Source organism: Triticum aestivum, chromosome 4B (genome assembly GCF_018294505.1).
Source record: "Triticum aestivum cultivar Chinese Spring chromosome 4B, IWGSC CS RefSeq v2.1, whole genome shotgun sequence".
In the NCBI taxonomy this organism is placed as follows: Eukaryota; Viridiplantae; Streptophyta; class Magnoliopsida; order Poales; family Poaceae; genus Triticum; species Triticum aestivum.
Window position 1 is genome coordinate 499,996,932 of NC_057804.1, and position 12,181 is coordinate 500,009,112.

Consider the following 12,181-nt stretch of genomic DNA (forward strand, 5'->3'; position numbering starts at 1 on the left):
TAGACTAACACAAATCGTTGGGCATACACCAACGCACGGTGAAGGAACATGCAAAGTCACGCGGCAGGCAGGACGACAGCTCCCACAGTGGAGTACCCAGGCCAGGCGATCCCGTCAGTTTCCAGTCTAGTCTAGCTTCTTAAACAAACAGGACCTTCCTAAAGAAAAAAGAGTCTGCCGAAACCAAAGCGAAACCGGCGATACAATTTGCAGTTGCGTCGCACTGCGCATTTGCACCCCGTCGCCTTCCGTTCCCTCCCCCACCCGCGTGCGTGCGTGTCCCTCAATCATAGCAGCCAGCCGCGCCGCGGCCGTGTCCGTTTCCTCTCGCCCGCCCGCCGGCCCGCCGGCCCTTCTCCCCCCGCCCCGCCCTCCGCCGATGCGGCCCGCCCCCGAACCCTAGCCGGATCCCAATGGCGACCCCGCGCTCCGGGGCCGCGCCGCCTGTCACCGGCGACCGCTACCTCGACCTGCTCGTCCGCTTCGTGGCCAGCCACGCCGGCGAGCTGCTCGACGGCTCCTTCACCCTGCGCCTCCACCCCGTGGGCCTCCACTACGTCGCCTCCCGCCTCGAGGCGCTGCGCGAGCTGGAGGCCGTCGGCGCGGGGGCGCCCGTCGACTACCTCCGCGCCTACGTCGCCGACCTCGGGGACCACCGCGCGCTCGAGCAGCTCCGCCGGATCCTCCGCCTCCTCACGTCGCTCAAGGTCGTCGCCGCGGGGCCAGGGCGCGACCCGGCGCCGCTCTCGCTCCTGCCGTTCGCGCGGCTTCGCGTGCTCGAGCTGCGGGGCTGCGACCTCTCCACCTCCGCCGCCAGGGGGCTGCTCGACCTCCGACACACGCTCGAGAGGCTCGTCTGTCACAACTCCACGGTGCGATTCTGTCATGTTTCCCCGTAATTCTGGCCATACAGCTAACGCAATTTGTTGCTGGTGACAATTCAGCTAATTAAGACCCCCTACTAAACTATGAGTTTATGAGCTAAGCTGAGCTGTGAATCATGATTATCGTTCGCTGTTTGGTTCATCTACAGCTAGCAAAGGGGAGTTTAGTTTCAGCCCACTTGCTGCAGTAGTTTGGTATGGTTCATAGTTAATACTATGTTCCTAGGATCCAATCTGGTCCGCTGCATGCATCAATTATGTTCTATTTACTCAATAGGTTCCTGACAATATTTTTGGTGATCTGCTGTTCTCGTAGTGTTAAGATGCCTTTCTAGTGAAACTTCTATGTTTACTGACGTTTACAGTCTTTCTGGTGGGGTTTAATGGAATCTTGTTGGTTGTATTTTGGTTTCACTGAGTATTGCACTTGCAACTTCGGTGCAAATTTACCAATTTAGTCTGCGTCATTTGTTTTGCCTGTAGTAGACCAACTGTGGCATCTTGCAATGCTGCTGTAATGCAATTGTTGTCGCACATGATCAACATCACCATAGTGCTATTCTAATAGTTATGTCTTTCGCACATGCTGCATTTATCCCCTGATATAATTAGTCAATCCGTGAGATTAAAAAGATGCCCAGCCATGTGGATTCCTGATAGATTGTCATGTCTCTACTTGTATGCAGCTGGAAATGTTGCTTTATGCACCTCATGTACTTTGTTTTCCAAATTCTGACGGAAACTCTTATGGAAATTATCGCTCCCTCTGAGCTAGAACCTTAGATGTTTGGTGGATTGACAGTGATATCTGGAACTAATAAAGATTTAATGTGGCACCTGCTATTCTTTTTTAAACACAGTTCTTTTGTTGGCCCATGGACTACGTAATTATAAGTACACCAGATTTACCTTACTCCCATGTGCTTGCATTGCCAATCATGACATGTCATCCGGCATCTGTTATTCTGTTTTAAATAATGTTCTTTGTTGGCCGATGGACGGCAGAATTATTATTGAGGGTTGTAGCTTGAGAACTTCGGTATTGGTTCCTGATGTGATGGCCGCAGGTTGATCGGGTGTGCTACATCTTCTCTCTATTCGTATCATGGCATGCAACCAAAAGCTCAGCTAGCAGCAAAAAGTGATGCATATATCTTTGTATTCATTGAGCGGTTATTGCAATTTATGCTTCCTTTCCAAGCACTTGTACGAAATATTGCGATGTTACCAGATTCATAACAGTTAATTTTTGTGCTACCGCAGGATGCTCTTAGGCATATATTTGTGAGTAGAGTGATGGATATCAAGGACTCTCCTGTATGGATTCGGCTTTCGTACGTCTCTTGTGCTTCTAATGATCTCGTACTCATGGACGAGTCATTGCAATTGTTACCTGCGGTTGAAACCCTTGATCTTAGTCGGAACCGATTTGCAAAGGTGGATAATCTGCGGAAATGTACAAAGTTGCGAAATCTGGACCTTGGATTTAATCATTTGCGCTCTATATCATCCTTGAGTGAGGTTTAACTTCCTTCATAGTTCAGTTTAAAATAGTAAACAAGCTTCTTGGCTTTACTTTTGTTGTCTGATTACATGTTACCTTTGTGCAGGTTTTCAGTCGGATTGGTAAACTAGTACTTAGAAACAATGCTTTAACTACTATACATGGGATTGAAAATCTCACGTCGCTTGTGGGCCTTGATCTGTCTTACAACATCATATCAAATTTCTCAGAGTTGGAAATTCTTGGCAGCTTCTCTTTGCTACAGAACGTATGGTTGGAAGGCAATCCAATCTGCTGTGCTCGTTGGTATCGAGCACGTGTTTTTAGTTTTTTCCATAATTCAGAAAATGTAAGTGCTTTAGCTCAAGCATGTTAAACTATTTTGGTTGTCCATAGTCTTGTTTATAATAAGTCTCTTCCACAGTATTGAAGTAACATGAATACTCTGTTCCATGATTTTTCTTCCTCAGTTAAAGTTAGATGATAAAGGTATGAACACACAAGAATACTGGGAAAAGCAAGTATTGTTTGGAAGCAGACAAAAACAACCTGCTGGCTATGGATTTTATTTTCCTGCAAAAGATGATCATGCGGATGAATACACTTCAAATTCTATGATGGTATGCATCTCTTTTACTAACTTCTAATAGTCTAATCTATTATATATCAGCATGTCACACCAATTATAAGCTTCCTCAGTTAACTCTTTTGATTTTATTATTCCCTGGAGGATAGATAAGTCAATGCATGTTGCTTAGTGAATTGGTAAGGCTTAATTTTCCCCTTGGATATACATTATTTCCGTATGTTGTCAGGATTCCTTTTTTTGCTTGGTTCAGCCTAGGTGCTGCCATATATGACATCTTAGTTTCTATAAATGCACTATAAAACCATCAATATATCTTAGCAGAACTGAAATAATTTTACAGAAGTTTGGCATCCTGCATTTGTATCCTGAACGCGATTAAATGTGACCGTGTATGACTATTTTAATGACATTCTGCTTTCCACTTATATTAGAAAAAGATTTCCCGACTTGCCTGTATTCTGGAGGAAGAGAGAAGTCCTTGTGATGAAGGTGTGGACCAGCAGTCCAGCCCCCGTGATAGTGCTAGTTCAAAGAAGGATGAAGTTGCCGTTGCTGATAATGACATAAAAATTACTTCTTTGATAAGTACAGCAGAGTTGATGAAGAAGGAAAGATCGACTGACTGGCTGCGTGAATTTAAGGAGTGGATGGATGAAAATACAGAGAACACAGATGGTGACAGCCTTTATGTTGATTTCACTAACAGAAATGGAAGTCAGGAAAAACAAAACAGAAGAGAAAAATTGAACATAGAGAGCTCCAAGAGTGTCACAGACCTGGCAAAAACATCAGAAGGTGGAAGCAGCTCAAACCTTGTGGAGTCTAAATTGTCTTTCACAGATGATGCATGCAACGTCGCTAATGGCTTCACTGCAGGATCCTTGAACGAAGTGAATGCTGACCAAACTCATGTAAGGGTACACTTGAATTCTGCCGTACAGCTTCCTCCACTAGAATTTGTGGGCACTTCACATCCAGATTCTTTATCTGATGTGGGAGGTGGTGCAAATTTTTTGCATACGAACGGAACACCATCTAATGCAACAAGCAAGTTGATAGAACCAAGTCCATCCTTTGCATACCCTAGTCCACAGTCACCTCCACAATACAAGGAAGACATCCTACGTCGAAGACTTTTTATGGAGGAAGAATTTTTGCAGAGTTCAGGAGATTTCCAATGTGTTGGTTCTCTTGGTAGTGGTAGCAGCTGCAGTGATGACTCTTCAGGTGATTTATGTTCGTGCAATTCAGAAGATGATTGCGTAGCAATTCAGACAAAAAGGGAACTAGCCCTGAATGGTCAGATTGCTTCATTTCCTTATGCAGATATTGATCATGAGGAAATGGATGGGATGGAGCTTTTCTCACAAGAGGAAAAATTGTCTGACTGTTCGGCAGAAGATGACCCAACTTTTACAGATGCCATAGAGTTTGGTATTAAGGAGCCAGATGACAGTAACCAGAGGAATGGACATCTAGGTCAAGATTCAGGTGGCCATCTGATTAGACAAAATGACAAGCAAAAGGTTAAGAGGAAGATATTCCCTATTTTTAAGGACCGTAATGGCACTAAACTAGAATTTACAGAGGCTAATGGAGATAAGTTGGAAGAGGGGGGTTCAGTGGGTGCAAATGGTCACCTGAGCTACGACCTAACTGGAAGTACTATTTGCAAGGATCAAAGCTCAAAAAAACACTATTCAAGTATCTTGCACAAGAATAACTTGTCGATTGATGCCGATACAGTTACTTGCAACACTGATAGGGATAAGTACAAGCTTATAGAGGATTTCTTCAATTTGGAAGTTGCTAATGTTGAAGAGTCCGAAATATGTGAACAAGGAGCTCGTTGTGGATACATATTTCAAGATGGAAGCGATTTAATTCAAAGGTTAGAGTTGTTTTACCTATATTTGACATGTGTAGAGAGTAGAGACTAGAAACTGATGATGAACGGCTGTTGAATCTGAATGAAAGAGTCGCTGACCATCGAAGTACATTTTGTAGAACCAAAGATTATCAGTACAAGTACGGATTACTTCTTTTTCTGTAAGTTCGCAAATTAAGGACTAGCTGCTGCATATCAGACTAACATGGTTACTTATTTGCCTCTGCTGTTATAGTTTGTTTTTCAAACTAAACACCATGCAGCACAACAAAACATGTACTGACGGTTAAAATTAGCAGAATAGAACTGCCTTAACCTGTTAATCAGGTAATTGCTGACCATTAGTGCTTTGGAGGAGCGAATGCAATTATATTCAAAATCATAACTATTATCTATTACATTTTTTTATTCATGAGCTTGCTTAGAGAAAACTGAAGCTGGCGATGAATGTATTCAAAGTATATCAAAACACCATGGTCATGCAACACATGACAGGGCTGTATGTGTTGGGTCTACTTAATTTCGTTACTTTAATCAAGTAACAATTTGACATGTCAGACACCCACCTGAGACGGCGCAGGAGTCCATGGTTTGTACCCGTAGGCGAATGATGAAAGACTCTTGGGGCCTTGTGCAGTATGGGGGTCTACAAACCAACTTTTTTTAGGCCAAACTTCTAATGAAATTGAATCCAAGATATGGGGACCTGAATCCTTGGCTCCACCACCATCTTCACCGATGTTGATGGCATTTGCATAGAACATAAAATGCGTAAATGTCCAGTAATATATCTCATGATTCAGACTTCAAAGTACTTAAATGCACAATAAGTAGTTATCAATAACAGCTCTTTGAACATGACATTTAGTTGGATTTTTTAATTCTAAGTACTTTCTTGTATACTCCCTCTGTCCCAAAATATAAGAACGTTTTTAACACTACACTAGTGTCAAAAACGTTCTTATATTATGGGACGGAGGGAGTACCATTTAATCCTCAACCATGCCCAGTAAATGCTCTCTTAACTTCTGTTGAACTTAACAGCAGTTCTGAAAGCCTGTCTGCATGCGATATTCTTTTTAGTTACTGTACCTGACTAGTGTATTGTTACTTATTGTAGAGAAGTAGCCTTGTTGAGAAGTTCTCAGAATAAATTGTATGTTCTGCTAGTTGATATGGAGCAAGATGAACAAGGTTAGTTTTCTACACATTGTTTTCTTTTCTTCCAAAGCCTTTCTCTAGGTTCTCTTCTGTCTCTGTTAGACAATTATAAGACTATTGCAACTGGAATTTTACATTTTTATTGTTGTATGGAAATTTATTTTCTCATGTTCCTATTCTAAAACTGTATTAATAATTCTTTACACACTGACTAATTTACAGAAATTATGCCAAGAGTTTTGGGGTGCTATAGGCTTGAAGATCTGGAAAAAGTTTTGACTGGGCTGGGTCTACAAGCACTAAGGTCTATTAGCATATCAATCATAAGTGGTGGTTTTTTGGCTTATCTGAGGCTTACTTTTGTTTTCTCATATCGCAGGGTACACATGGCAGATCATACAGCTCATCTATTCTTGACACGTACTTCCAAGGAAGCACAAGATGTACTTTGGCTCTTGAATCTGTTCAGCTTTCCACAGTTAACTAGCGGGGTATCTTTGCAAAGGTTTGTCTATTTAGCTTTATGTTTTCTCCGTGAGCAAAGGCCTTCTCTTTTAGATAAACAAGAAAAGGATTTTGTCTGTGTTTATTGTGCCTTCTATTTCATTTCTGATTACACTTTCTCCTGTAATTTAAATGGCAGTTGGGAGAAGATTCAAGTTAAATTGCTTGAGAAATGTATATGTGCAAGTTTGAAGATGGGGATATTTCTCTACTCCATGTTGATGTTTTGGAAGAATGATGCTGAAGGTACTGTTATTTGAGTGGTGAAATATTACCCCTATTTGTCTATGGGATCTAGACTAGAACTTTCTTCACTTTTTGAATTCTTATGATCTTACCTGCTTGGGTGAGTCTTGGCTTTCTCCCTTGAAGCCTGACAAAGTAGAGTAGGATTGATACACATCTTATCCTTGTGAAAGAAAACATATAGTTTTTTATCATCTGTATTATGGTAAGTCGAGTAACACTATTTAAGCCATTTTGTTTCTAAATGAATATTGTTTATGCTTACTGTCCAGAATCTCGTTTGGACATATGATAACTAAAGCAATGAGCCCACAAGCTTTATCTTGGGCAATCATTGTGATATTTTGTCCAGAATACACACAATTTCTTGCTCAGTATCAAAGATTCCACATCGAAGTGTTAAACTTGGTACAGTGCACTCAGTCCTATGGTGAGAGAGCTGGGGATTAATTGATCAAGGACTCAAACCCATCATGACACAACATGCTGCCAGTGAGCTGAGTCGTCATGATGATTACTTGGACTTTGGCATATGCATATGTTATGTTAGTTTGCAAGGTAGATAACTACATAGTATGTCTGCTGGGTGGTCATGTAATTTGATCTAAGAAATCTAACGCTACCTTGTTTAATTCTTCATGATTAGATGTTTGCAAGGTAATTTCAATTTTCCATCCCCAATTCTTTACATGCATATTAGATGTTTACCCATTTTTTCAATTTCAGCACCCAGGTGCATACATTCCTTCTGGCTTTAATTGGGTCCATTTTGTGAAATCCCGTAAACAATTTGATAGTGGCATGCATCATCACCAAATATTGATGATGCCGCATCTGGCATGACATGGCATATGTTGGCATGCCATGAGCCTCGTCCATCTATCGCTGATGATCTATTATTTTATTTGCATCTGCCGCTTATGTAATAATTCAGTTACTAAACCCGAAGGGATTAGAACTGGAGAACACGAATATTACCTCTGTATTGTACATTTTTTTAGTTATTTTACTTAGAAATTGCTGAATTATGTCCATTTCTGTTTTGCAGAGGAATCCCTGGTTATTAGATCCCTTGTTGTTACCGAAGGATCAATATGTGTGTGCATTGAGAACCTACATCAGTTTGGTTGCTTTCCTGATGATTCACATCCTCCATATTTTTCTCTCGATGAATGCTGCTCTATCAACAGTATTAAGGAAGTGGTAAGTTGTGTTTGATTTCTAAGATTTCCAATCTATCTTGGTTACTTTGCATTGCAGCGATATTCTTTCCATAAAATAGTTTGCTCTGATAGTTCCCTTGCCCAAAAAGGGGATATCTGTTTTATTCTTGTCTACTGTGGAATATGCATAAGTGTGGCTCTGTGTATTCTCGCACACAGGTTTGACCCTTGTCTCTAAACTTGTATTTTTATTGTACGGAGTACTTATCATCGACCTTACTCCGTATTTCTGAAGGGAATCCCCTCTTATTTTACCGAGTTGTGATGTAATACGAGCTAAATATATTGCTTCATTATAATAAAAGGGTTGATGCCATTTTGTTGACATTTCTAAATTTTCCTACTGCATTTCCTATACTTAGGTTGTGGATCAGCGTGACAAGGAATGCTTGACATTAATTTTGCACAAACACATAAACGAAGGAAAATTTCACAGCAGCACTGGAAATTCGCAGAACAAGCAAGCAGATGAAAATTACACAGTACATACATGGAAACTGAAGTGGTTTTCTGAAGAAACTCTTTTGAAGTTCATTTCTGTACTTAGGGCTCTTTACTCTGGAGCAGTTTCTTCGCCGTTACCTGTAAAGTGTATATCCTGATGTGTTAGTTCTTGTAGTCATGTAGTGATTTCATTCATTTGTTTGGGGGTTGTATTTAGCTGTTAATCTGTACAGTTTGTCCATTAGCTCTCTAGGTTGTGCTTCCTTTATTCTTTTGATTTATCAAATAGTTACTCATCTTAAAGCTGTACAGAACAGAGGTAAACTGAGTGAATGAGTGTAAATGCAATTTTGGCAATAAGCTGTTTCGAACAATTTGTTCCGCGTCATGGGTGGTAAAGTACTGTAGTTTATTGGATTGCTCAGCCAAACTTGCTAATAACACACTACTGAGGAATGGTTATTCGGGATCTACAAGAGATGCTCTAATGATATCTAGTTGTGACCCTACCGGTAATATTTCTGCTACCTCCGATCCATAATAAGTGTCCAACTGTGAACTTATTTTGGATCGGAGAGGGTACTTGGCAACTTTTTTCACTCCCTGCCACGCAATGGTACCTCCTTTTTTTTTGAATGTGTATGTAAACAAAACCTATAATTCTAGTGAAGTTTGACCATGCTAGCTCATCAATAATTGTGTACATGGCTATTTGAATAATTTACACTATAGAGGTTGCCATGGTAGAGCGACACGGGGACGTTTTTGTGTTAGAGCAACTCTAGCGGACCCTGCATCCCGCTGACCCGCAAAACTTGTTTGCAGTTCGCCAAAACCATTTTTGTGGGCCGGCGCGGGGTGACACAGATGCAGACCTCGCATAATGGACCCGAAAAAAAAATCATATTTGTGGAATATACCTTTTTACGGGTCGGCGGGTTTTGATCTGGCGCAGCTCGTCCCGGCCCCTAAAACTTAGATTGATCTAGCATAATGCTCGTCCGGGCAGTCGTCACACTGTATGAACGGCATCGGCAGGCCACAAAGGCGCTGCGCGAGCGCCGAGCCCGGTGGACGGCTGGACGAGTCCATGCCCGTAAACCTTCGGCGACGGCGGGCGGACGAACCCGCGCCTGCATGCGGCGATGCGCCCTTGCCTGGGCTGCGGGAGAGGCTCCCCGACCACTCCATCGTCTGGGGCAGCTGAAAGATCGTGGATGTCGCCTAGAAGGGGGGGGGTGAATAGGCGTTTTAAAATAATTACGGTAGAGGCTTGAACAAATGCGGAATAAACCAAACGGTTAATTTGTCAAGCACAAAACCTACAACAACTAGGCTCATCTATGTGCACCAACAACTTATGCTAAGCAAGATAAGCAACTATGTGATAGCAAGATATATGACAAAGAACAATATGGCTATCACAAAGTAAAGTGCATAAGTAAAGGGATCGGGTCAGAGATAACCGAGGCACTCGGAGACAACGATGTATCCCGAAGTTCACACCCTTGCGGATGCTAATCTCCGTTTGGAGCGGTGTGGAGGCACAACGCTCCCCAAGAAGCCACTAGGGCCACCGTAATCTCCTCACGCCCTCGCACAATGCAAGATGCCGTGATTCCACTAAGGGACCCTTGAGGGCGGTCACCGAACCCGTACAAATGGTGACCCTTGGGGGCGATCACCGAACCCGTACACTTTGGCAACCCTTGGGGGCGGTCACCGGTACCCGTCAAATTGCTCGGGGCGATCTCCACAACCTAATTGGAGACCCCGATGCTTGCCCGGAGCTTTACACCACAATGATTGAGCTCCGAACACCACCAACCGTCTAGGGCGCCCAAGCACCCAAGAGGAACAAGCTCAAGGGTACGAAGCACCCAAGAGTAATAAGCTGCTCAACTTGAAACTTCCACGTATCACCATGAAGAACTCAAACCGATGCACAAATGCAATGGCAAGGGCACACGGAGTGCCCAAGTCCTTCTCTCTCAAATCCCACCAAAGCAACTAATGCTAGGGAGGAAAGTGAGAGGAATAACAAGAAGAACACAAAGAACTCCAAGATCTAGATCCAAGGGGTTCCCCTCACATAGAGGAAAAAGTGATTGGTGGAAGTGTGGATCTAGATCTCCTCTCTCTTTTCCCTCAAAAACTAGCAAGAATCCATGGAGGGATTGAAAGTTAGCAAGCTCAAAGAAGGTCAACAATGGGGGCAAAAACGAGCTTAAGAGATGGGGAACCATTGGGGAAGAAGACCCCCTTAAATAGGTCCCCACGAATCTGCCCGTTATGTGCAGAAAGACATAGGAGCGGTACAACCGCTATGAGCACCGGTACAACCGGTAACAGGCAATAAGCGGAACAACCGGCCCACAACCGCCCAACAACCGCACCACAACAGAAGCTAGTCCGGTGGTAGAGCGGTACATGGCCGGTACAACCTCCGGACCAATTCTGGAGCGGTACAACCGCTCCAAACACCGGTTGTACATGTCAACCGGTACAACCTCTCTATGGGGCGGTACAACCTCTCTATGTAAAACAGGCAATATCAAAACAGCCACAACTTTCGCATACGAGCTCCGAATTCGTTGAAATCAAGTTTGTTGGAAAGCTAGCAACAAGGGCTAACACAATCTTGAAAGAAATATCAATAAGAAGCAAATTAGAAAAGGCCCATAATAAAAAGGTGAGAACCCTTCCTCGGATAATACCGGTAAAACCTCCAACACCGAAAACATCATAGAAGACCCATGCGAACTCCGTTTTCGATGAACTCAAACTTGTCATCAAGATGACCATAAGCTCTAAGACTCACAAAGAGAACCAAACAAGAACCAAGAAACATGATGCAAGGATGCAATGGTTTGAGATCTCTACTAACGATACGATCAAGCTACCAACTTGAGAGCCCCCCTTGATAGTACAGCAAACGATCCTATAACCCGGTCTCCCAACTACCACCACGAGACCGGTAAAAGAGAAAACCTATCAAGGGCAAACCTTTGCCTTGCACATGGTCCACTTGAGCTAGATGATGACGATCTTCACTCCCTCAAGTTGGACCACCTTTCTTGATTGCGTTGGCTCGATGAAGACTAGATGATTGCTCCGCCATAGTCCACTATGGGTGAGCCTCTCTTTGGCACATCTTCACAAGACCATTGACACCATAAAGGATGGCAAGATTCAAGTACTTGATCTCTTCGTGATGCTCCACTTGAACTTGCACACGGCAATCATGATGACGATCACCACTTGATGTCATCCTTTCCATGGGTTGTATGATATCTTCCTCTTGACGCAAGCCCATGGACACGTACCTAACCCCACAAAGAACTCTCACATAGACCATGGGTTAGTACACAAAGTGCAATGGACAATGCTCACCATACCATGGGATCACTTGACCCCTCTCGGTACATCTTCTACGCTTTGAGAGTTGATCAACTTGTTCACTCTTGACTTAGTCTTGATCAACCTTGAATCTTTCCAACTCCCTTCATTTGGATGATGTCTTGAAGGTAAACATGAATAATCACACAATCTTCTTCTTCAAGACATGCTTGCAATAAGCTCAACACTCACATGACCAATCTTTGGATAATTCCTTAATAGCACCTTGGTCAACTCATAAACTCCTTGAAACCAACACATGGACTTCAAGAAAAGCCTATGACAAAACCTTCAAATATAACTCAAGGCAACCATTAGTCCATGGAGATTGTCATCAAT

At 42.9% G+C, this 12,181-nt stretch overlaps 1 protein-coding gene across 2 annotated transcripts; it reads left to right on the forward strand.

Annotated features, from left to right (window-relative positions):
• Positions 1 to 226: 226 nt before the first annotated feature.
• Positions 227 to 8,861, forward strand: LOC123092932 (uncharacterized). 2 transcript variants are annotated; one of them, XM_044514789.1, is made up of 11 exons: positions 233 to 872; positions 2,148 to 2,405; positions 2,495 to 2,737; positions 2,859 to 3,008; positions 3,409 to 4,868; positions 5,986 to 6,059; positions 6,249 to 6,330; positions 6,406 to 6,531; positions 6,670 to 6,776; positions 7,825 to 7,979; positions 8,362 to 8,861. In XM_044514789.1, the coding sequence occupies exons 1-11, from the start codon at positions 414 to 416 to the stop codon at positions 8,599 to 8,601; spliced, it is 3,354 nt and encodes a 1,117-aa protein (XP_044370724.1). In that variant the 5' UTR covers positions 233 to 413; the 3' UTR covers positions 8,602 to 8,861. The 2 variants fall into 2 exon arrangements, with proteins under 2 accessions (XP_044370723.1, XP_044370724.1); XM_044514788.1 differs by having other exon boundaries at positions 227 to 872; positions 6,406 to 6,776.
• The last annotated feature ends 3,320 nt before the right edge of the window (positions 8,862 to 12,181 follow it).

What these genes read in the sequence shown, in the direction of transcription:
- LOC123092932 (XM_044514788.1), top strand. Translation starts at nt 414, where the DNA reads ATGGCGACCCCGCGCTCCGGGGCCGCGCCGCCTGTCACCGGCGACCGC. An exon ending in TATGGAGCAAGATGAACAAG is followed by an intron (nt 6,060 to 6,248) that starts GTTAGTTTTCTA and finishes ACTAATTTACAG; the next exon opens with AAATTATGCCAAGAGTTTTG. An exon ending in TTGGAAGAATGATGCTGAAG is followed by an intron (nt 6,777 to 7,824) that starts GTACTGTTATTT and finishes TCTGTTTTGCAG; the next exon opens with AGGAATCCCTGGTTATTAGA.